General features: G+C 33.6%; 2 protein-coding genes across 5 annotated transcripts; both read right to left on the bottom strand.

Moving 5' to 3' along the window:
* Positions 1-656: 656 nt before the first annotated feature.
* On the bottom strand, positions 657-1,941 carry LOC133672888 (heavy metal-associated isoprenylated plant protein 23-like). The gene is made up of 2 exons (XM_062093446.1): positions 1,426-1,941; positions 657-1,280 (listed from the first exon to the last, which is right to left on the bottom strand). The coding sequence occupies exons 1-2, from the start codon at positions 1,580-1,582 to the stop codon at positions 982-984; spliced, it is 456 nt and encodes a 151-aa protein (XP_061949430.1). The 5' UTR covers positions 1,583-1,941; the 3' UTR covers positions 657-981.
* A 9,776-nt stretch (positions 1,942-11,717) lies between these two features.
* LOC133673162 (protein CELLULOSE SYNTHASE INTERACTIVE 1-like) lies at positions 11,718-23,057 on the bottom strand. 4 transcript variants are annotated; one of them, XM_062093848.1, is made up of 8 exons: positions 22,907-23,057; positions 22,344-22,511; positions 21,869-21,942; positions 17,923-20,980; positions 14,549-17,093; positions 12,997-13,451; positions 12,316-12,432; positions 11,718-12,178 (listed from the first exon to the last, which is right to left on the bottom strand). In XM_062093848.1, exons 2-8 carry the CDS (start codon positions 22,407-22,409, stop codon positions 12,038-12,040), a joined length of 6,456 nt encoding a protein of 2,151 aa, XP_061949832.1. In that variant the 5' UTR covers positions 22,410-22,511; positions 22,907-23,057; the 3' UTR covers positions 11,718-12,037. The 4 variants fall into 4 exon arrangements, with proteins under 4 accessions (XP_061949832.1, XP_061949830.1, XP_061949831.1 ...); XM_062093846.1 differs by having other exon boundaries at positions 22,885-23,045; XM_062093847.1 differs by having other exon boundaries at positions 22,816-23,045.
* Positions 23,058-26,117: the final 3,060 nt, after the last annotated feature.

Consider the following 26,117-nt stretch of genomic DNA (forward strand, 5'->3'; position numbering starts at 1 on the left):
AAGTGCTTTATCTTGAAATGGAATTGAGGGTGAGGGTGAGGATGAGGGTGAGGGTGATTTTTTGAAGCTGTGTGGGAAACTGTATTGCACATGAATCTCTATTTATAGGACTGATTTATGTCTTTACGCTTCTTTGAAACAGAGAAAGGTTGAAAGTAGAAAAGAGGGATTCTTTTTCTCAAATTTGGGTTTGAGTGGAAGTGCTTTTTCTGGGAATTTCTTTCCTTGCCTTTTACCGGAACCAAATGGATTCGAAATCCTCATTTTTTTAAATACTAGCGCCAATGTCTTTTTCCCAAACCTTGGAGTTGGCGTTCTTGCTATCTCAGCCAAATGGTGGCCTGGCCTAGGCTAAATATGATTCTAGCTGAATGCCTAAAACTCACAAATTTAGCATGTATATAAACCTCTTTAGGCATGGTATTGCTCAGTAGGCAAATGACAGGTACTTCAACTTAAGCTTTAGTCACCTAAGATCTCCAAGCATCCTTACTATGTCATGTGTATTGTAACTTTCTCAAATTCATCGCCATGCATCCTCATAGGAACAGCAACATCCTTGCATCACCTGCATCTTCACCCAGCATGCTGACTACAGCTGTTAACATTATTTCAGTCACAAAATGGAAAAAACCATAACATCATGAGCAAGAAAGTAAAATAAAGTGAGCTGTTACTGCTCAGAGGTGCCTCACAACTACCAACAGTATTTCACCATCAAATACCTAATCCCATGCTAAAGTCTAGGCCCATCAAAACAACTCACTGCAAAACTACAAAACATTGTTTGGGACCATTCAAAAGGTCCAAAAAGGGTGATACTCGTCTACTCATTCTTATTACTGCATAATATGAAAATCCCCCACGAACAAATGAAAATTGAGATAAACTCTACATGGGAATTTTGCAGTGGTGTTTAAACCCCTGAGAAGGAGAAGCGGGTCGATGGGACATTCGGTAGACGTCTTAATTTCGGTTACATTACATGATAGAGCAAGCATTTGGGTTGTCGTCGCTGAACATGGAGGTGTAGGGGTCCTCATATCTAGTCACAGTGCCTATGGCGGCAGTGTTCTCTACTTTCCTGACATAACCAGGAGGTGCTTTCTTGTCATAAGCCTGGGTAGCGAAAGGTTGAGCCACTAAACTGTAAGGAACATATGGCCAAATCTCTGCCCTTTTCCCTGTTGACTTTGCCTTCTTCAAGACCCTATTTGAATCAACATATCCTGAAACAGTCACCCTTTGTTGTTTTCTGTTTATCTCCACCTTTTTTACTCCTGCATAAATGACAAGACAGCAATTAATATAGTCTAAAATGTACGTATATCAGTTTCTTTTCAACAGCAATTTGTTCAAAAAAAAAATAATAAGAACGCAGCGGAGAAGAAACTGAGAGAGGTGGAAAGGCAGGCAGGCACATACCACTCATTGAAGAAAGGGCATTCTTGACCTTAAGTTCACAGCCATCACAGTCCATCCTGACCTTGAGCTCTACAGTCTGCAACTGCTTCTTTTTGTGTTTATGGCCACCACTTCCCACCAAGTCAGATAAAAACTCCAAAGTGCCACTAACGCCCATCTTTTCAAGATATATATGGTTTATTAATGGTTCTAATTAAAAAAGAACTTCTCAAGAAGTACAAAAGTCCAGAAGTCCAAAAGCAAGTTTTTGAGAGCTTGACAAAACGCAACAAATCCCCAGAAAGCTGAATATTTCTATAGGAAACAAAGGTGAGGAAGAGAGATGAAAATTAGAAAAGAAAAAAGAGTTGTGTTTCTTGAAAGAAAGAAAGAAAGAAGTGATGTTTATTTAAACTAGCACCAACAACATTTGAAGCGAGAGCTACACAAGAAGTTACAAGGAACTTCCTCGCAAACAATGGATTCTTTTCTTGCCTTCTAACATGCAAAGAAAAGGGGGTTTTAAGGCTGTTCTCCTTCTTTACTTCCCTTGAGATTACACAGGTCTCCTTCTTATATAGGCCTTTTCCTGATCTGATTCAAACAGAGGAAAAAAGGTCGTGGCCCCTCGTACACTATCAAACAAATGCTAAAATAATCAATTTATTTTAAAAAATTTAAGTTTTCAGATGGGATTTTAAAAAATAATTTAATATTATTTTTTAAATAAAATATTTTTAAATTTAAAATTTAAACATACTTATACTATATTATACTAAATATTTATCAAATAAATAAAGATTGTGAGATTTGAACTTGTAATTGTCTAATCATCAAAGCTCTAAAATCATTTAAAAAAAACTAATTCAACACAAAAACTTAAATTTTTAAATAAAATTTTAAAATATAATTTATATTATTTTATAATAACAAACACTTTAAGAAGTTCTCTTAGGGTGTGTTTGTTTCCGGAAAGTAATTTCCGGAAAACCACTTTCCAAACTTTTCTATATTTATTTGCCATTAAAAAAATTAGTCAACGGAAAACATTTTCCAATCAAAGAAAAATTTGGTTTGGTTTCCAGGAAAATATTTTCCTTTTATTTTGGATGGAAAACACTTTCTGGAAGTTATGAAAATTTTAGAAATGTCATATTATTTACTGATTATATCAAATTTGGTCTTCAAACTTTTGATTGCTATATATATTTTGCTTTGAATTTTTTTTCAATTTCATCCCTTAAATTTAATTTTTATATTAACTTTGGTCCTCATTTTTATAATTGTTATTTGGTTTTCCCTTTTTATTTTTTAATTGAAATTTTTTATCTATCAAATTTGGTCTTCATTCTTTTGATTGTTACTTATTTTATTTGAAATAATTTATGAAATGGTAATTATTATTATTTTAATTTCTTCATTTTTCAATTTTTTTATTTATTAGATTTGATCTCTATTATTTTGATTATTATTTATTTTATTTGAGATAATTTATGAAATTATATTTTTTTTAATTTCATTCTCATTCAACTTTTTAATTTGTAAGATTTGTTTCTCATTATTTTAAAAAACTTGAAAAAAATAAAACATTAATAAATTATTTTCTAACTCATTTTTCATAACATAACCAAACACTAGAAAGTGTTTTCCAACTTATTTTTTATTATATTACTAAACATCAAAAAAATAATTTACTTTTCTAAAATTTATTTTTAAAAAAAACTAGATTTCTAACATTATATCCAAGAAACCTTTATGCTAAGGCTGCAAGAAAGAAAATGACAAGATTCTGCGGCTTCGCCCTTGCGTTTGTCAGTTATATCTATATATTTGCTGTATAGTGTCTACTGCCTGCCTTGTAAATTACTGTTACTTGCTACTTCTTCTGTTCTTGCTACTTCTCTCTTCCAATCTTGGAATTAGTATATAAAAAAACATTTATTCTGACTAAATATATGATGAAAGAATGCACCTTTCAAATTTTTCAAAAATAAAAGTTAGTTTTGGTTGATAAGCAAGGGGTGTTTAGTAAAGATTGTATTTTTTGTTTGGAAATATATTAAAATCATATTTAATATTAACATATCAAAACAATTCAAAATCATAAAAAATAAATTAAAATTGGATGAAACGGTGGTGTCGCAAATATAAACTATATATATATATATATATATATATATATCTTATGGTATGAATATTGAATAAAAAAAAACATTATTGAATTAATTACCATCATGTCCACAAATTAAAATGGAGGTCAGCACTATCAGGTGGCATGCAAGTATACTGACATTTATCAATAGGGATGGCAGTGAAAGAATCAACACGTCGTAGGGACTTGAATGCAATAGCTCCTAAGAGCAATAAAGATGGTGTAAACAGCAGGGCTTGAAAGCTATGTTGTGAAAAGTAATCTTCGAAAAAAAAAACCCTAACACGACCCACTGCTTGCGGAGAATATTATTAACAAATATATATATATATATATATATATATATATATATATATATATATATAATCACTGATTCGTTACGTCAGTGCCTGTGATAGTGACAAAGTTTTCTGTTTTAATATATTTTTTATTTAAAATTATATTAAAATAATATTTTTTTAATTTTTAAAATTTATTTTTAACATTAATATATATTAAAAAATCCAAAAACACTAAAAATAAAATTAATTTAAAACAAAAAAAAAATCACTACGGAGCGCCAAACACCATCGAAAAATGGCGTATAAAAAACAGTAATAATAATAATAACATATATATCTAATCAAAATGAAAGTGAAAGCAGCTGGCACGTAGGATGGGGACAGCACCACACGTTTGAAAAGAAGACCAGAGGGTCAGTGTGGTCGACACGTGGACGGTCGAGATGTAAAGGAAGGAGCAAGCTCCCTCTAAAGTAAAGTGCGGGGCTTGCTGTCTCTTCGTTTGTTCGTTTGTTGCCTCTTTAGTGAGTTTTTTTTTTTTTTCTTTAATTTGGATTGGTTGGCTGGTTTTAATTGGTCAAGGGCCCGTTAGAACAAACTTTTTTTAAAATAATAATAAAACTAAGTTAAAAAATAAATAAAAAAACAATGGACGATGATCTTGATGTTTGACATGCTTATGATCAATGGAAAAATGCTCCAAAGAAAAAGGAGAAGACAAGACAAACCATTCAAGAATATCTTTAATTGTGGTTTTTAAAAAATTATTTAGTTAAAATAAGTAAGAAAACAAATTATTTTGTTTTTTATAAAATTAAAATTTAAAACATAATTACACAGAAAACCTAATAAAAAAAACAAAAGTTAATTGATTAACTGAACGAGTTGACAAAAAAAACATAAGCTACAACGGTATCAAAAGATTTCTTTACAGAAATACCATGTTGTGTGTTCTTTACTTAATTCTATGCATTAAAAATTAGATGTCTCACAAAATTTTCAATAAAAATTATATAAAGTGAAAAAAAATGGAGGTAAGGGTAATTTTGTTTATACAAAAGCATAAATAGTAATAAGGTGGTGGAGCTAGAATGCTTTGGCTATATATGCAGTTGAAATTACGATGATGCATCAAATTCCAGGAGCCAGGCAGTCGTTGAATTGCTTTGGCTTAAATGGGCGCGATTATTGTTATTCACGGTCAATCAAAAGTTGCAGAACCACCGACCTCTTTGGTGGCTGCGCCTACAGCTGGAAAAACATGCCTAACCTAAGGCATCTCAACGGTATCAAATTTCAAAAATGATACGAAGCTTCTTGTCATGCTCCAGTGCTTTAGCTTTGAAGTTTTAGAGAGAGAGAGAGAGAGAGAGAGAGAGAGAGAGAGAGAGAGCTTCGTTTAACAAATACATAGAGGTCGGAAGGTACTGGGATGCTACTGTTCATAGTTTCCTGCGCATGTGTATTGTCTCCCAACAACCGGGATTTTGGTGGCCTTAGATTCGTAAAGAGAGTCCTGTTGTGAAGAATATTTGTGAGCAGTTCCAAATTCTACGCACAGGAAATTATACATTTACTTTGCTATAATTATATATATTCAAACCAATCTGTTCATCAAATTAATCTACCTGCCAGCTTTTTCTACACCATTTAGTGTTTTCCATAAAGAAAAGAACCTGAGACATTAAAAAAGGAACAAAACTGTGTTACTCCCGATGTTCAAAGAAAAAAAGCCTTGAGTGACTGTGTAGGGCAAACAGGGCGCCAGGATCCCTGCTCCTGGGCGACCAAGCGTTGGTGCCTGGGCTTGGTCCAAACGACCAGTACAAATTTCTTTCTTTTTTTTCCTTTTTCTCATAAGTTTATCTTTATTGGTAGTAACAATTTAATGTACAGAACACAGTTTTTTTTTTATCTCATGCATACAAACTTTTTACAGACATCATTTCTATCATGTGATAGCCGTATTTTTATGACGCCTAGAGCTATGAATACTAATATAAATAAATATATTATATGGCATCTTACCAAACGATGAGTTATTTTATTGTTTAATGATACAATTTTTTTTAATAAAAAAATCCAAGATAAATATATAAATATACTCAGTTACACAAGTAGACAGGGATTCATTTTAAAGACAGACTCTTCACAACAAACAACAAAGAATCATAAACTCTTCACCCACATCAATCCTCAATCCACACGGACTCTCCAGAACTATATAAATTAAGCCACCTACACTTAGATACGCATACTATGATATTTTTATTTTTATTTTTTATACATTATCTTGTTCCCTAAGTATACACACTAACTTAAATATTAAAGTGTTTTTCGTTACTGTTTTACATAGACAACTCAGGCAAGCACAAGTACAGTCCCAGAACAACAGCCAAAGAAAGCTCATATCTAAGTGTAAACAAGGATAGAAACTAGGAATTAGAAACCATGCATTAAAATTCGTAAACGTCCCAAAAGTTGCCCTAGTTGTTAAGGTTTTGGATTTTCGATAAAAACAACTTCGATTCAAATTTCACAGATAGGGATATGTCCGTATATTCATTCTTTATGATCAGTTAAAACAGGGGCAGGAATGATTTTATTGTCACGTAGTTGTCTCGGCCGAGCTCCACACGAACCCACCTCTCTTTATGCAGCTCCAACTTTTGCCTCTAATAGGGCTTTGACAACCACCTCGCCTAAGCCTCGAGGCTTTTGGACTTTCCCCATCAATGATTGAGGATCGAGTGAGGATGGTGCTTGCTTTGCGCATTGCCTTCTTCAAATTCTTTTGATTGGCTGTGTGGAAAACATTTTGGAACTTGATGGGCCGTGTACTAATTTGGTCCCATTCAACAGTATAGTGCATGTCCCATTTTGTATAGCCAAACAACTAGTTTTGTACCCGCGCTACGTGGTGGGATGGTTATTTTTTTAAGTAAATAAACAAGCTCTTACAATGTATTTTTTAATATAAAAAAAATTTTAATTACAAATTAAAATGTCTATACATGTATTTAGTAATTAGATCGATATTTGATAGAGAGATAATTACAATTAAAATATTTGATCTCGCAACACGGGTTATATACTTAATTGTGTGTTTAATAATTATATATATGTTTCCTAAAGATTTTTTTTTATGAAACAACCATATGCACCAATAAAAGGTAAAAAAAAAATACATACTCAATATTGAACGAAGAAACTGGAAAAAAAAAACAATGAAAAAGAAGGCATGGGTCAAAATGTATAAATACACCAACCCCGTGACCATGGGCACATGATTAGGATAATCTTATAGAAAGAAAAGTGAAAACAAAAAGCACAAATACCAATTTTAAAAAAGTTAAATGTTGAAATATGAAATTGAAAAAATATAAGGATACTTAATTTCACAAAAAACATAAGGATACTTAATTTCACAACATGGTTCATGCACTAAGTTGTTTTTAATAGCTTTGTTTTTTAGAATATATGTTTTATTTAATCAAACAATTATTTATGCAAATAAAAGCTAAAAAAATCACAAATAAAAGCAAACTGAATCAAGTCATAAAGCTCAATTATAAAATATATCAATGTTGAATGATTAAATTTTTTAAAAAAATAATTAATAAAAACAAAAAAAATTATGAGTCAACCCGCGTTAATCCTCTAATCTTGCGACCATTGGCACATAATTGAAAAAACCCTATAGAAAAGAAATGAAAGAAAAAATACTTATACCAACTCCCAGAAAAATTAAATGTTGAAGGATTATATATATATATATATATATATATATATATATATATATATATATATATATTAAAAGTGACTTTAAAAAATACTAAAGTCAACCTATATTAACATTTAAAACTTGTGATTGTGATCATAAAACAAAGACTACCTATACATAAGTCAAAACCAAAAAACAAACGAAGCAAATCTCTCAATAATAGAATGTCGAGGCATGAAACTTTCAATGAAAAAAAAACAAAAGAAAAAAATATAAGTCAGTTAGGGTTAACCTGCTAACCTCATGACCATGAAAACATGATCGGGATAATCTCATTGAAAAAAAAGTGATAAAGAAAAGTATAAAGATCAACTCTAAAAAAATAAACGTTGAATAATGAAATTAAAAAAATTAATTTTAAAAAAACATAAAAAAAAAAACCAAAGTCTTTTAAACATATAAAAAAAAAACCAAAGTCAATTATCGCTAACCTTAAAAACTCATGATCATGATGTTGGGACCAACCACGTAGAAGACAAACCTAAAAAAAACAATATAGCAAAATTATTGGTAAAAAAAAAGTTGAGGCATGAAACTCGGTAAAAAAGCAAAAAAAAATCTAATTCAACCTGGGTTAACCCGCCAACCATGTGACTATAGGCATGTGATTTGGATAATCTTATAAAAAGAAAAGAGAAAAGAAAAGGCACGAAAACAAATTCCATATAAAATAAATATTGAAAAAAAATAATTTTATAAAAGGACCTAAAAAACCCAAAATCAACTCGTGCGAACCTTTGAAAGCCATGACTCAATAAAAAAAAGAGCTAAGTGTGAAATATTTAAAAAAGCAATAAAACAAAATTCAAAACAAAATAAACATAAGTAAAAAACAATAAAGATCAAATTCGATACTAAAAAAATATAAATCAAATTATGAGGGATAAAATCAAAACAATATTTAATTAGTTGAAGGATTTAAAAACATCAAAAGAAAGAGAGTCAAATTTAATATAAAAATCAAATAAAATATAATGATCAGAGATAAAACTTAAGAAAAAAAATTAATCAAAAAAATATTAAAAACATAACAAATAACAATAAAAAAATAAAAAATAAATTGGATATGTAATATAAATGGTAGGACACTTCTATACTTTGACCAACCACTTTTTATTTTTATTAAAATTTTATATTTGTGAAAAAACAAATTGTGTGACCATAAAAAAAAATTTAAAGGAAAAAAGACCCAGGAAGGAAGCTTCATTTTTGTTTCTTCCTAGGACTTATAAGTAATTTGATTGTGTTTAAAAAATTAAAATTTCTAAAATACTCTCAGATGCAAGTTAATTTTAATGTTGCTTATAATGCTAATTAAATCATTTAATTATTTTTAATGGAAATCAAAAGCCAGGCTTGTCCCTGATGAATTTGCCAATTGGTTAATGTGTAGCTATACAAAAAGACCAAATCACCCCTAAATTGCCAGGTTAGTATATGTTTTTTGGATTGGCAGAGTGGAGAAAATATTGTTCATTGCTACATAAAAAGGCAATCTTACCCATAGCGAGAATTAAAAAATAAATAAATAACACCAAGAACATCCTTTATTCATTATTAAAGGTCACGGTGAGAAGAGCATCTGTCTGCATCGTTCTTATAAACCCTAAACAATTGTCTGCATCTTTCCTTTATTAAGTGAAAAGGAATGGAGGGTGAAGACTAAAGGCCTTTCTAATTCTCGCGTGAACTGAACCTGCAAAACAGAGGTTAGGATACCATAGCTGAATGAACAGCAAGGTTGCTCACATAATTACGTTTTTTCCGGTATCTTATACCAAAAAAATGATTTGTACCATCTAGGATAAGGCAAGGTGCATCAAAAAAACCAGAGGAAAGAATATCAGAAGAACAACTGCGAACAACCCCACTAAAAACAATACAGTACTCCACAATCTCTTGGAGGAGGAGGAGGAGGAGGAGAGTGTGGCTGTAGGGTGGGTGCGCATTTCTCACCTACCTATTCATTGTGGGGGTGGTGGGGCTTGGGAGGGATCCTATGGAATGAGCAGACATGTACTGTATGGTACGTATCCTTGTTATTAAGTATATGTAAATTTTATATCGTTAAAGAAGGAAAATTCTTAATATTTAATATTAAAAGATAAAATTAAATAAAAAAATAAATTAAATTAATTCGAGTTAACTTATCAAACTCATAACTTGAATTATAAAATTGGGACAATTTTATAGAAAACAAATCAAAGAAAATTATGAAATCCAATTAAAAAATGATCAAAATAAATTAACAAAGTTAACTTGGGTCAACCTGTCAAACTCGCGATTCAGGTTATGAGATCGGGATAACTCATAGAAAGCAAATAAAAACAATACAAAGCCTAATTTTCAACAAACTTAATGTTGAAGGATGAAATCGAAAAAAATAAAAAAAACAGGGAAAAAGATGACTGAGTCAATCGCAACCTAAATCATGATATCAGAATAATTTTATAAAAATAAATTTAAAAAATTACAGAGCTCACTTCAAACAGATCTAATATTGAATATTGAAATCAAGAATAAAAAACTAAATCCATGAGATCGATATATATTGCAACAAAAAAATCACAAAATATGGCATGGCACAATTCTCAAAATAATCTACTATAAAATGATGAAATTTAAAAAAATACTAAATAAAAAAGAAGAAGATTAGGTTGTTGAATGGTAAACAAAAAAAACACAAAACACTATTCTAATAAATAGTGTTTTGTGGGTGTGACTATATTGATTAGCCACACTCTTTAGTTTTTTGTTAATTAAATTGAAAACAAAATCCAACGAAACCTAATTTTTAAACAATATAATATTAAAAGATAAAATAAAAAATAAATAAATAACAAATATTGAGTTGTTGGAGGGTGAAATTGAAAAAAAAAATATTTCGTTAAAAAATGACCTAAAAAATTAAATGAGTCAACCTGTCAATCCACAACCCAAGTTATAAGATCAGGATAACTTGAAAAAAAGCAAATAAAAAAATATGAAAACTAATTCAAAAAATACTTAATTAAAAATGATAAAAAAAAATAAATGAAATCAACCCCCGGGTCAATCTACCAAACACATGACTCGGTCATAAGATCAGAATAACCTCATATAAAACAAATTGAAAAAAATTACAAAACCCAATTTCCAAAAAAATCAATATTAAATGATGAAATCTAAGAAAAAAATCATATAGAAAAAATAACCCAAAAAATTGAACGAGGCACCCCAAGTTAACATGTTAAATCCACGACATAGGTTATGGAATCAAAATAAATTCATATAAAAAAAAATCATAAAACCTCACTTCAAACAAATTTAATATTGAAAGTTGAAATAAAAAAAAAACTAAATCTAATCTAATATTAAAAGTTGAAATAAAAAAAAAAACTAAATCTAGAAGACCGGTATATATCCTAACATATAAAAAAAAACTATAAATTACAATTCTCAAAACAACCTGATATTAAGTTTATGAAATTGAAAATTGAAAAAAATAAAATTTGTTGAAGGGTAAAAAAAAAAATACAAAGCATGTTTCGTAGGCGTGACTACAATAATTTAATCACACTCTTTAATATTTTGTTAATTAGTTTGCATTTGCCTCCTCAAGTTTATGTTCTCTCAATTTCACCTATAATATTTAGTTTATTTCCATCAATTTGTAAAGCGCAAATGGGGGGGGGGGGGGGGGGTAAGATTAAAACAGAACAATAAAGTTTAACAATTAATTGAAGGATAGCGTTTTCGGAATTGATTGAATGATAATAGATTACTTGTAAAATTAACCTTGGTCCTTTTTTTTTAATTTGGATTTTTTTTCTAGAAAAAACAAATATTTTATGCATTCTTAATTATCGAGAAATGTCTAAGATTTCTATGCAATCACTTGTTCCAAAAGTTAATGTTAAGCACATTATTGTTCGATACTTGAACAATGTAATCAAGAGAACCTTCCAAATATTATTGTTCGATAATAATGAAAACACAGCTGATAGGATGAACCATATACAAAGATGGATTAATACAAACATGGGTACAAAGATGATTGTATCTCTTCCACAATAATTAAACAACGAAGCAGAAACATGGCTAAAAAGACGACTAATATCTGAAACCAGAACCATGATTATTATTTTCCTCTCAGGTTGGCAAGCACAATAATATGGGTACAAGGAGAAAACTTGAAGAAACTAGGGTTGCAAAAGAATACATTTGAACAAATTGCTATCTTACGGCTTTTGGCAAACAGCTACAAAAATCAAATTCTTCTGGCAAACTATTTACAACTGAAAAGAAGAGGATGATAAATAAACCAAACTGGAGAAGAAACAAGGAAGAGAAAGAATTCTGTGTTGATGGGGACATGTTTTCTCCCTAAAATCTCAATTTGGGCCGAATTGTTGCTACGTCATTAACATTTGTTACTTACTTGTTTGACCACTGAAATTCAATTTCCAAATTCCTTGAGGGTCCACTCTTGCTTTGTGGCAACAGAGTGTATTCCCCAGCTACTGCTCCAAGCATGACAACCCGATCAATCTGGATTGTTACTTTTCCGAAAGAACTCTGTTGTTTGATCAAAAGAGATAGAATACATTACAATATGAAGGGGGAAAGATATCTCTGATAAAACGTGGAAGCATCTAAATTACTTTCTTGGATTTTTTTCTCACAAAAACAAAATCGAAAATCATTTCATTTACCTTCCCCATTTTACTCTTATTTTTGCATGAGATGTGAAGCTTTTGGCCTTTTGGAGGACTCTCGAAGGACCATGAAAAGCTCTCATCAAACTCCGGATTGGGACCAGTTGATACGACCTGAAAAACTCACAATTATTATTCATTTTGAGAAGTTGAAAAAGCAATTTCTAGAGAAAAAAAAATTGGGGGAGAATTTTTTTTACATGAAAAATAGTGAGTTGTTGCCAGAATCAGATGTGAGCAAACAGTTTGTTCGGTCAGTTTTTGCTTTATTTGGTTCGGCTTTTGAAAAAACAGAACCGAACCGGATTTATGAAAAATGAATTGAACTGAAAATTTTCAGTTCAATTTTTTTGTTTTACAATTCTTTTTTAAATAGAATTTTCTAATTTGAAATTTTTTGATTTCAAGGTTTGAAAGAAAGAAAAAGGAATTCAGTTTGTTCAGTTTTCAAACTAACCCAAAATGAAAAACGAATAACGAACCGAACAAACCAAATTATGACGATTCAGCTCAGTTTTTCAGTTTGAACTGAACAGAGCACACCCCTAGTCCGAATAAATGAATTGGATAATGCAATAATGTAAACTACCTGTTATTTTATTTTTTTCATTGAAAATAACTGAAAATTGGAGAAATAAACATCGCAAAACAATAAACAAGATGATTGATTCATCTTACCTTTGTTTGCCTTGGTGGTGTACTTCCAAGTGTAATCTTGCAATAAACACTAGGGTTCCCCACCGACTGCTTCATGTTGTTTCCACGCTTGATAATAACCACGAGTGTCCCAGGCAAACACTGCAGCAGAAATTCAGCCTTCTCCTGAAATCGAGGTGGGCCAGACTGAATCAAGTATTGCAACAAGGGGATTGCATCTGCAGCAGCAATAGATTGAGCTCTTGAAACTTCAGCTGGGCATGCTGACCAAGCTTGCCTAAGAAGAAAAAGAGCATCCAAGGCAGCTTCTTGAGTTGCTTCTGATCCTGTCTTGAGAGATGTAACCAGATGGGGTATGCTGAGTGTTGCAGGCTCGGTGGCTCTCAACCTTGGGAAGTTGCTAAAAAGGGCATTTAGAGCTTTGAGATACTCCTCATTCACGGTCCCAGTGGCCCATAAATCCTTTTCAATAGCAGCTGCAAGACCAAACAGAAAGTTGTTTGGGCAAAAGTAAAAATAAAATAACATCCCTGCAGGAAAATTCACCCCAGTAGCAATTGACAGGAAAAGTATGATACACCCAATCCTAAAGCCAATAGGTAAGCTAATTTCCAAATGCTGATAAACCTAGCCGCTGGCCAGGATTGCTCCACCACTCAACTGCTTATCACATCTTACAAGAAAAGAACAATAAATGGCCATGTTGCTTGAATAAAGAAATCGTTACTACATAAGGAAATATTTTCACAAACGTACAGAAGTTAATGTTCATCTCCTCTGGTTCAACATGGCTTTAGGTAACAATCAGAATGTTACTATTATTGCTGAATAAATTATAAATTAGTCTCTCTAGTTCTGCAAAATGAATTACAGTCTCTAGTTTCGAAAACTAATTAATTAGCCCCTTGACCAATGTACACCATACTTAATATTACTTTGTTTCAAAAAATATTTTCTTTTCTCATCAATCTTTCCATATTATCTACTTCCTTTTTTTTCCTTTTTCTAAAAAAAAAAGGAAAAGAAAATGAAATGGACAAAAAAAATTAAGTTACAAAAAGATATAAAACATACTAATGGATTACTTTTTGAAACTAGAGGGACTAATTTATAATTTACGCTTATTTTGCTTAATGGTATAGAGAATAGCAAGCAGTTACACAATCTGATTCAACATTACATGTGATCTATCAACTGTTACTGTAAGAGTTTGATAAGTTAGCTCACAATTAGACGTCTGCTCTGTTTCACCAGTCAAAATATGAACTAGAAAGTAAATTCATTTGACCCAATTAGATCCTATACCGCTTCTATTCAAATTCTGCATCTGCTTTTACTTTACTGAGAAGATCTATTCGATTTTTGTTTACTTATATTAAGCTCCAAACTTGGCCTGAAGGAAGTCATATAAGAGCTTTCTCAGAGATTATGTTAACTAAATGTTAGAATAAAATGCCAAACTACAAACCACAGAGTAATACTAGAAAGAAAATTTGTCATTACAAAATCAATAGATATGTTCTCGTATTTGCCAAAACTAGACAAACTGTGCACAGGGAGAAGAGAAACTTACCAGTTATGGCTCTGACTGTTTCACTGGACGCATACTCTTGAATGGTGTGATTGGAGAAGAGGAGTTTAACAAACATTGCAGCCTGGACAGATGTATCGGGATCACTTGAACCAATTACATCCAATACAACTTGAACACCACCAGCCTCTGCAACAGCTCTTTTATTGGATCGGCTATACATGACCAGGTTTTGCAAAGCACATATTGCTACTACTTTCATTTCTTCTGTAGGTTGCTCTTCAAGCACATTGACTAGAGCACGACAAGCTGACACAGCATCAGTACTTCGAGCCAGGCCCTCATTCTGGAATAGATCACCAAGTGCCAAAGTTGCCAATAATCTTGCCTGTTGTGCTTGAGTTTGGGGATCCAAGAGGTATTGTGATAATGGCAAGATTGCAGATTTAGTAACTTTTGATTCTCTGATTTTCACATTGTTAAGTAGTACTTCAAGCAATCTTGCAGCTGTTTCCTCACACTGATGGCTTCTGAGAAGTTCCAAAAGAGCCTCTATGGCACCGCTTTCAGCCATAGCTTCAGCACTAGTTCCATCATCACTTTCTAACACCAAAAGAGCATTCAATGCACCAACCACAGTGCTTTCTAAGCCAGAACGGAGCAACCTTACCAAGACAGCTACAGGAACTTCCAAATAAAATTCAGAACTAAACTGTAAAATGCTAGCCAAAACAGAAGCAGCAGATTCCCACAAGGCATGGGGAAGAGAAGGATCAGCTTGCAATATAACTTTGGACAACTCACTCACACCACCCTCTTTGGCAATTTCATTTGGCCATATTAGTGCAATGCTAACAAGAGCCTTTACAGCTCTCTGCTGCAAGATGTGTATGCCAGAACCAAGAACCCGTATAAGGGGACCAATTACTTGCTGTGTCACTGGATCCTTCTGAAGATGTTCTTCCATGAGCAGATGAGAGAGGAGCTCAGCAGCCAGCTGTTGCACTGCCGGAGCTGGAGAATCAAGCAAGGGGATAAGTGGCTCGATAGTTTGGTGAGAGGTAAGGGTATAATCTGCACGGCACTGTGGATGTTCCAGAATATTAACTAGAACCTGTAAAGCACTATGTTGTCCATCAGGCCCAAATTCTGGTCTTGTCAGCTGCAGGAAAAGGGGCTCAACCACTTTTGCAGCAGAAGGCCCCTTGGCAATGCTAGCATTGTTGGTCAATATTCTGAGCAATTCTGCAAATGCTGCACCTAGAAAATCTGGTGCTTCATGGAGGATATCAAGTATGCTTTCAATTACTCCAGCTTTTACCATTTCCATTTTACAAGCAGGCCTGTCTTTCCCCAACTTCACAAGTGCTCTGGAGATAGCCTCATGAAGCATGTAGTTCCTACCATAGAGAAGGCCAACAAGAGGAATAACTGCACCATGTGCAGCAACTAGTTCTGCCAGTTGTTCATCATCAACGAGTTTATCCAATGCACAGACAACTGAATACTGAGCAGGACTGAACTCAGTTACAAGGAGAGAGACCAAAGGCTCAACACAGCGAGCTGCAGCCATTGTAGACCTGATTCTTGTATTTCCAAACAAAACACCGCACAACTCTGCAGCATCCCCCTTCAGCTCCATTGAGCAATTTGACGAGAGGATCCTGCAAAGTACATCCACTGCATTCATTTCAACATCAGCAACTGCAAGAGCTCTTGATGGGTTTTCACTCAATAACCTAACCAATGCAGCTATAGCAGCATGCTGCTCTTTCTCTAGACCAGTATTAAGAATTTCCACCAAGGGTTGGACAGCTTGTCGGGCAGTGTCTGCATTCCTGATGTGATCAGCAGAAAACAAGCTTTCCAATGCTTTAGCAGCACTATACCTTGCAGCTCTTCCACCCAGGCGCAGGACAGCAACAAGTTGACTGACAGCACCAAAAGCAGCTTCATGTCTCCGAATCTCAGCACTATTAAATAGGATCCCTAACAGATCAGTTGCAGCTTCCTCGGTTGCATCTTGTGGACCAAGTGAAAGATACTTAGTCAGGGCCTCCAAAACCCCTGATTCAACCATAACAGTCTTATTTGGTGGACAGTCTTTTGCAAGCTGATTTAGAAGTCCTAATGCTAGAAAAGGTGCCCCAGGACGATCTGGAATTGGTTTGAGTAGATCAACAAGAGCAGGTATTGCTTTGCGAGATGTAGCACCAATTCTAATGTCTTCAACTCTGAATAACCTCTCTAGGGCAACTTGGTCCGGATAACGCACTAAAGCAAACACCTCAGACAATTCCAGAAGATCAGATATATCACCATCAGCACAGCCAAGTAAGGAGATAAGACCACCTGCTGACCCAGAATTTGCAACAGACAGAAGAGTTCCCCTACTACCATTACACACTAGGCTGGCTATTGCCTGTGCAGCAAAATATCTGTTTGCAGATTCCTCTGACTTCAACAAATTTGCAAGTACTGGTATAGATTTCATGGTTGCATGTGCACGTATGATGTCTCTATCTTGAAACAGAATAGCTAGCAGTAGAGCACAAATCCATATGCTGCTGTCTTCACTAAAATCACTCTGCACAGGTGAACATAGAGAAGCAACAAAGGTTAACAACAATCAGAATGCAGAAAAGATTTCTCTGCTGCGTAGCATGTGAAATATGATAATGTTTTTTCTTTCTTTTATGTAAATTTCATAATTCTTCTACCTCCAAAGTCCAGACTAGGGATGCAAATGAGCAAAGCCTCTTGAAGCTTAGCTTGTTATAGGCTCATTCAAGTTCATTCGTTAAAATTAACAAGTCAAGCACGAGGTTATTTTGAAACTCATGTTAATACTGCCACATTTGATTTAGATCAAGCTCAGCTTGTTCAAGATCATGATATAAAGCTTATCGGGCCACATCATCCAAAGGCTTGCATGTAGATTCATTAAAATTCATAAACAAGCATGTATTTAATAAGCAAATCTTAGTTCAGCTAAATAATTATCGTATATAAAGTAAGAATTATTACATTATCAAATCTAATCAAACTTATTTCTGACATGAGATACACGAGTTTGAGTTTCTTTAAAAAAAATAATGCGTTCACTTCTTTATTGAATGATTTTTCATGATGAATCCAAGGTCAAGGTAAGCTTGTTTACTTGCTTATTTATCAATCTACTATGTCAAACTCAAACCAACCCAAGGAGAAAAGCTTGAGCTTCAAGTCTTAGGCTCGCCACAGGCACAAGCCAAGCCTGAAATTTGCTAAAATTAGATGAACTCTAAATATATCAAAGCTTGGCTAGGCTCACTTGCAGCATTACTCTAAGAGAAATCAAGATTTTCATTGATATGGAGAGCTTATGGCACGAGACACTGGAATACCTTCAGTTTACGGTAGGCAAAAAGTTTTACCTGACTGTAGTGTGAAAAACAACTGGAGATTCTGTTGGTGAGGACTTCAACTGCTCCGGCCTTCATTATAACAATTTTACTTTTCTCATCATGGCAGGCAAGAACCGAAAGTAGCCAAACAGCTAAGTTATAACCATAAATTACTGCTGTTCCTTTATGAGATTCACCATTCTCACCTTCTTTAGCATATCTGTGGATGCTAATGACCTCCTTGTCATCATCAACCAGGTCTTCTGAAGGAGAAGCATCTGCAGAACAAAGCATTGTGACAAGTGATTGAATAAGATGACTACATGAATTTGATTGGTTAAGATCTTCCACCACTCTTTGATGACTAACTTTCGCAGCGCAAATAAGAAGTGCAGCTCCTCCAATTTTGACCTTTGGGTTTGTGGAATTGATCACCCTTCTAGCCACTGAAGGTATACATCCAGAGGCACAAGCAACTGCCTCTCCTAAAACAAAAGGCTGATCTCGGCAAAGTCTCGATAATATTTCAATAGCCTTATCCTGCAACAAGGGTGTTGCATCTGCAATCGACAAAACTATTGGGGTTATGCGTTTTGGAAATTCAGCTAAAACTGCCCATGCTGGTTTGATGTGTCCGCTAGTCCCTTCTGACCTTGACAGAATAGCAAGTGCAGCTAGGGCCTCTGATGTGGGAACAGATCCACCACTTGCAGATTCTAGAAAAGAAACTAATGCAAGTACTGTTCCTGCACGATTGACACAATCAGTTATGGAATTATCAATTCTACGAGAATGAAGGAGACGAGCAATTGCTGCTGCTGCATGGGTCTTCCCAGAAATTGTTCCTTCACGCAAAACCCTAGTCGCTGGCACAATAATTTCATCTGGAATTGCTTTTTCTGAAACTTCACCGTCCAAAATAAGATTTGCAAGAGCACATGTTGCCTGTTCAGCTACTTCCAAAGTCAATGAGTTAGCAAGTGCAATTAAAGGAGACAATGCATCACGACCAACAGCAGCCACTTCCCGGTTCTCTTTAATTGAAAGAAATACTGAAGCAAGGCAATGAGATGACTCTGCTAAGATGTTTTCCGATTCAACATTTAGCAATTTCATCACTGACCAAAGTGTTTTAACAGCAATGCTGCTTTCACGTAAATCCTTTCTGGTTTCAAAAATTCCAGCCAAAGCAGAGGCAGACTTGGCCTGAGTCTCTTCTTTAGTAGAGCTCAATATCTTAATCATTGTCTCAATCGCATCATTTGCAGCACTGCCATCCCGTAGTACATCACTCAAGGGAACCACAGAAAGCATACTTCTTAGAGCATCCAGGACATACACTTTTGATTCAGGTAGATCACTGGTTAACAATGCAGTGAGCTGACTAATAGTTGCTGTATCGGATTTATGGATCAAATGATTTAAAGTCTTTGCTGCAATTTCTTTCCCATTGGGACTCCCATTCTTCAGTAGCCATAATAATGCAGGAACAGCATCAGCACTTTCGACACATGCACGTATATCTTCACTGTGATTGCATAAGTTCCTAAGGATTGTAGCAGAATCTTCCTTGGCTTTTGCAGATCCTGTCTCTAGAATTTGGACAAGGGGAGGTATACCACCAGCAGCAGTGATGGCCCACTTGCTTTCGTCATTTTCATTAGATAGAAGGCAAAGCAATGCCACTGCACATTCCTGCTGCTGTTCCGATGAAAGGCCAAGAAGAGATATCAATAGCTGGACCCCTTCACGTCCTTGAAGCGCACGCCATAGACTGCCTTCATTATTGCAAAGTGTGAGAAGAGCTCTTACAAGCTCATCCTGAACTTCATTGATAGCCATCGTAATCAAACCAACAAGCAACCGTTTTGCTTCAGAATTTACAAGTTTAACTGAGAGGATGGCATTCCCATACAAACTAGCTAATGCTTCTATGGTACGCTCTTGCACAAGAAAGGGTAAACGAGGCTTGAACTGATTAACTAAAGTCTGTTCAATAGCCACAGGATCTGATGCCCTAGTGGATTCAGCTTTACTATCATATATCATCAGAGCTGAAGCCAAAGCTCCTAAAGTGTCAGCAGCCTGGGCAGGTGAAGAGCATGATTCAAGGCTTTGACCAAGGCTTGAGATGACAAATGACAAGCCACCAGAAATATTTGCAAGAGCACACATTGCATTTTCCTGTAATGCTTGGGCATACTCCCCCTGCATGAATTCTTTTGAAGGAGCTATTGTCGCGTTTATCAGAGCAGGAATGCCATTAGATTTAGCTATCTCTTGTCTTGCATCTTTGCACTGTGCAGAAAGAGACTTAAGGGCACCTGCAGCTTCTGCTCTAACAGAGGCTTCATTGCCAGGTCCTAACAGCTTGAGCAGCTGTTTAGTAGCCTCTGCAGCCAATACCTTGAAACAAATAGATGCATCTTGCATCATCATGCATGCAAGAAGAAAGCACACATTTGCTTGTGTGTCTGACTGTCCTGTTGTGAGCAACTTCACTAGTATATCCACTCCTCCAGCTTGTATTGTTGCAGACCAAAATCCCTCAGTGCTGCTGGAGAGGTTTTTTAAAGCTCCAGTCAACAAGTTATCAACTAAGTTGCCCGTCTTGAGCCCGTTTCGAAGCAACTCCCAGAGTGCAGGCACAACTCCTTCAGTTGAAAAAATTTTTGAGCCAACATGATCCTTAGCACCACCCTGGGAAACGGCATATATTGTCTTTGCCGCTGCAATTTGCCCTTCTGCGGAGCTGGACTTGAGGAGACCAAGCAATGGTGGGATGCATCCTCCAAGTAAGACTTTTACCCTTAGTTCATTCTCCTTGCAGAGAGAACCTAGGACAGTAGCAGCCTGTATCTTCACTCCCAGTGATCCTGACCGGAGAAGAGAAACAAGCACTGGAACTGCTTGAGAGTGAGATCCCACAGCACTGAATGCATTTTCACGTGTCTCAACAAGTTCTCGCAACTGTCTCAATGCATACTCTTTCTCTTGTACAGATGAGGAACTCTGACGTAGCAGCTCAATGCATTGTGCTACACTTGCTAGTGTGCCATCTGGATCCTCCATGCTACTAGTACGGTCTCTGAAAATAATTTAGGAAAGAAAAGTGAGCAACAATTTTCATTGCTATTAGGCTTTGTGAGAAACTTCCTCTTTGTTGACCTCATTTTCAGGGAAACAGAAATAACTTGCAGAAACTTATAAGAAAAAAGCAGTCGTTAATATATCCAGAAGAGAGAACCAGCACAATCAAACAAAAAAAGGATATTTCAAGTTGAAACTTGAAAGTGCTAGAAAAGTCAAACATGGAGGAAAATAGAAATCTGGAATAGGATGACATGAAATGAAATGTTGAACAACAATTTAAGCACAGATATCGCATCAGTTAGAGAAGTCATTCTTATAGAAGGAGCACAAAGCTCTATTCCTGTTCATTACATCCAGTAATTGCAAAAGAAGAACTTCCCTTTACTTCTGAATTAGAAAAGAGCATCTGGAAACCAGAATTATTAGCAGCATCCATCTTAAAAAAAAAATTACCCGCATTATATATACCATTTTTTCCAGTTTAAAATCAATCTAGGAACAGTGGAAACAGGTCTAGAATTGTATAGTTCACCTAAGTGGAAATCAATTCAGAAATTAAGTGCTAGAAGGTTATTGATTATTAAAACTCAAAGCAAAGCAATGGTATTCAACAAGCAGGTCCTCAGTTCCCTTCAAGACATTTTGGGAAAACATACCCTCAAATCTCTGATCTACACAAAAGTATTAGCATCAGTACAAAGCTTAAGAAAGAGGCACCTATAGTGGTGCTCAATACAGCACAAAAACTATTCACCAAAGGATAGCATATGTCCATGGTAGTTATTAAAAGCATTAGAAAAAGAAACTGCCCTTCGAAGAACTATACAGGTAATCACAGGAGGATATCAACCTTGCCAGCTGAATGAATAAATTCTAAACTCACCTTACACCCATCTTCATAACTGAATGGGGAGTTGGTGGCTCTGAATCTTGAATTTTTAGATCGCCATTTTTTTCCTGCAATTGTGAAATGAGTGTTAATTAATAATTAACCAAACACGCGCATATAAACTAAAAATATAGCCAATATATTTTGAGATTCGAAACCAGAGGCGGGAAAGGGGCACTCGTCAAAGAAATATTAACAGTTCATATGTTAGAGGAACAAATGTACTTGCAGATAATAGTATTGCAACACACAAAAAAAAATTCTAAAAAAAAATCGTTGAAGTAACTAGCATTTCTAAAACGAAAACCGAAAACACCATAGCATACATTTAAACCTCAATTAACAGAACCAAACACAAAACATACGTATCATGTGGAGTATGAATGAGATCCAGAGGCTCGCACACTAAATTCGATAGAAATATACATGAAATATCTCATAATTTTAATATAATGAATCAATCGACTACCAGATCAGCAGTGGCTAGGCTGCTGCCATTGGTAGCAGATAACCTCCAAGCAAGTGTAGCCGCCATCTTTTTCTTCTTTTTTTTCCTTTTTCCACTTGAAAAAATTAGCGAAAGAATGAATCTCTCTCCAGATCTTGCTTGTTTACACAATCAATGCATCAAACTCCCCTGCAAAATATCAATCAATCAGATCAGTCAGTAAGCCAGTCAGCGTAATTAATGCTGCTGCTAATAACACAAAATCAAACTGATTTTTAATTTTAATTAAACTTGACTGAGTTAAGTTGCTTCATTAACTTGAATTCAATTCTAACAGTAGATCAATTTTAACTCCGCTTTCAACTGAAAACGCCGTTGTAAATGACAGAAAATTATGAATTTGACTGATTTTCTTCCATCAGTAACCAAACAGAATGGATTTTCAATGAAAATGAAATGGAAGTAAGGATAGATCAAGCAGCAGCAGCAGCACCTCTAGTATCTAAGAGATTTTTTCAAAGGAATGAAAATGCGGTGACAAATAAAGAATTCAATCGCTTACTCGTGAGTCATGACCCACCCACCTCTAGAGAGCGAGAGAGAGAGAAAGGAAAAGGAGGGGGAGCATCTAAAGATATCGTAGAAGAGAAGGGAAGATAATAAAAGGGCATTTCATTTCATTGCATTGCATTTTTGATTGCCAGAGAGAGAAAATAAAGTATTTTCAGTTAGATTTTTTTAAGAGAAAAAATAAATGATTTTTAGTTTTTTACAGAGAGAGAGAGAGTGAGGTTTCCAGTTGTTGGCTTCTGTCTCTGTGTGTGTGTGTGTGTGTGTGTGTGTGTGAGAGAGAGAGAGAGAGAGAGAGAGGGGGAGAGGGGGAGAGAGAGAGAGATTTCAGTTAGGTTGAGAGGGAGTGACCACCGACAGCGTCAAGCCTACCTGGATTTATTTTTACTATTTGCTTTGCGGCTTGGCTCAGCTTATATTTCGGATTTTCTTCTTCTTATTATTATTATTTTTTTATTTTTATTATTTTATTTTATTTTATTTTGGGTGTGGGGAAGGGGCTAGCGTTCGTTAGGTTGTCTGGTGTGGGAACAGGTTTTTTCTTTTACCTTGTGCTACAAGACAAGGGAACAAGGTGCTAAGAAATAATTAGCTAATCTATTAGGAGGTGATTTGGGTTATTTATTACTGTTTTCATTTTATGGAAATAGAAAAAATATGATTTTTTTAATTTTTTTAAATTTTAAATCTGTGAAGTCATATTTAGAAACCATATTGTTAGTGAAGCTCAAAGGCTCTAGTTTTGAAGAAGAAATTAAAATATATATTAGTTTTTAAATTTCATTATTGGCATCAGTGTTGAATTAAGAAATTTTTCTTTTATGTAATAAGAACTTGAATCAATTTATTTGAATTAATTAAATTGAATTATTTTTTATTAATTAATATTGATTCTATTTGTCATAACTTATTTTTGAGCCCGTGTTTGTTTTTGTAAAAAATTTATATTTTTTAATTAAAAATCTAAAAATATTTTTAGGACATGAAGTGATAAGTTTTTAAGCTATAAAAGACCAACACACCAGAACTATAGCTAGACCATGATGTTTTGACAAGATGGGATAAAGGAAAATAAGAAAATTGAGGTTGAAATCCAAACTTGATCAAAATTAGAATAATTAATTAAATCTAAAGATTTAATTAAATTTCTAACATATTTAATTGACTTATTTAAAAACTTAATTGAAGAAAAATTAAGTTTCAAAGTCAATTGGGTAAAAAAAAAATTAAACAAGTTCAAGAACTTGATTAAATTTCTAATGGGTTGGGAAAATTCAATCAAATACTCAATTGAAAATAAATTAAGTTTAGAAATCTAATTTAGATTTAATTGAGAAGTTTGAATTTTTAAAGAACTAAATATATATTTTTATAAGCTTAATTGAATGCAATCAAGAGTTTGATTGCAAGAAATATGAGGTTTGATGGCTAATTGAGGGTTAAATTTAAAAAAATTAAGACCAATGACCTATCTGCAAAAAACACGCAACAGTAAGGACTGTACCAAATCTTCCCAGGGACTAGATTGAAAAAAATCAAAGTTTAAAACTTAATTAGAGACTAAATTGAATAAACTATAAACCAAGAACTATTGTGTAAAGAGTGTCAAGTTTTAAGGATCTCAATTGATTCTTGAAAGGGGTCCATTATATTAAATTAGTCATGTTTTGTCTTAATTAAAGATGTAATGAGCTATTTTTAAAATAATTTATATCCTTATCTACATGAAAGGGATATGATAACAAATCTAAATTAAATTTTTTTATATATGGGAACAAAAACGTGAGATTGAGAAAAATGGTTAGTGTTTATTTAGAAGTACAATAAATATTATTTTTTAAAGTGTTTTTTTTATACATTGAAATGATATATTATTATAATTTTTTAAAGTTTATTTTGGATAGTAGTATATCAAAACTATTAAAAATAATAATTAAAAAGCTAAAAAAAAATTAAAAACATGATGGGACTGCACTAGTAATGCCCTGTTTGTTTTTGCGTTTCAAAAGCGTTTTTGAAAAAATTTAAAATTTAAAATTTTTTATTTTTAATTAATATTTTTTATATTTTCATATCATTTTAATTTTAATGTACTGATATTAAAAATAATTTTTAAAAAATAAAAAAAATTAATTTTATTTTCACATAAAAAATATTTTAATAAGCTGCCAGCATTCTCTCAGACTGAATATAAAGATACAGCGTTCCCGCTCACAGCTGTATTTCACTGTTCAATGATGAATTCATCATGGTCATTTCTATAACACGAAAATAATGATTGCCGGCAATTGCAGGTCTTCACTTATTCCATTTAAATCTTCTTGACTTTTTTTAAATTGAAAAAAAAATAAAAATTAAAGGGTAAAAGAAAATGACGAGAAAAGCAACCTTTGCCTAGCATAGCCAAGCCGAGCCAAAACTGGAAAACAATCAAAGTCAGACCACCTCCTTCTCTCTCCTCTCTCTCTCGCTCTCTCTCTCTCTCTCTTAGTTGGCATAGAATAATGTTCAATTTTTTAAATAAAAAATTGGGTGGAAGGCAATGAAGCATTCTGGACAGAAGGATACACCTAATGAGGATGATTTTGTAATTTAACAATTCCTGTTAGCTCTAACTAAAACCATCAGTTATTTCTAGTCCTAGTAAAATGACTTTAGTGCCCTCTGCAAACCTCAGAACTCTTGCTAACCAGCTTGATTTTTCTTTATATCTTTTTAGTTTTCTGCAGGGAAATTTGATTATAAATAACCCTTCAATTCACCATTGCTGACTTTAAAAAAATTAAATTATTTTTTCAGGAAACCAATATCTCGTTAGCAAAATACCAAATTCACTTAATAATCTTTTTTATTCAATATTATTTTTTGTTTTATATTTTTTTGAACAAAAAATTGATGTATTTGAATAATTAATATTTAGGATTGATTAATAAGATTTTATAGAACGAAAGATCGAAGGGAAGGAAGAAAATAAGTCAGTGGCATTTGTCTAAAAAGGAAAAGATAAAGCTAATTCATTTTATTTAAAGATAAAATTGATGCAATATTTAGTTTTTTTTTTAATTTCATACGAGGGAAATGATTTGGACTCAACACCAGCCACTAAAGACTTTGATTTTTAACTTGTTTCAACACGAAAATAGCTGTGATTTGTTACTTTGTAGACCCTGAAAATGTAATTGCGCTTGTTTTTTAAAATATTTTTGATATTAAAATGTATTAAAA

This window comes from Populus nigra, chromosome 14 (assembly GCF_951802175.1).
Source record: "Populus nigra chromosome 14, ddPopNigr1.1, whole genome shotgun sequence".
Taxonomy (NCBI): domain Eukaryota; kingdom Viridiplantae; phylum Streptophyta; class Magnoliopsida; order Malpighiales; family Salicaceae; genus Populus; species Populus nigra.

Coding starts and splice junctions, on each gene's coding strand:
- LOC133672888 (XM_062093446.1), bottom strand. CDS start 1,582: ATGGGCGTTAGTGGCACTTTGGAGTTTTTATCTGACTTGGTGGGAAGT. Junction 1,281..1,425: donor TGCCCTTTCTTCAATGAGTG/GTATGTGCCTGC, acceptor TCATTTATGCAG/GAGTAAAAAAGGTGGAGATA.
- LOC133673162 (XM_062093848.1), bottom strand. CDS start 22,409: ATGGCGGCTACACTTGCTTGGAGGTTATCTGCTACCAATGGCAGCAGC. Junction 17,094..17,922: donor GTTTTTCACACTACAGTCAG/GTAAAACTTTTT, acceptor TCACCTGTGCAG/AGTGATTTTAGTGAAGACAG. Junction 12,179..12,315: donor ATAAGAGTAAAATGGGGAAG/GTAAATGAAATG, acceptor ATCAAACAACAG/AGTTCTTTCGGAAAAGTAAC.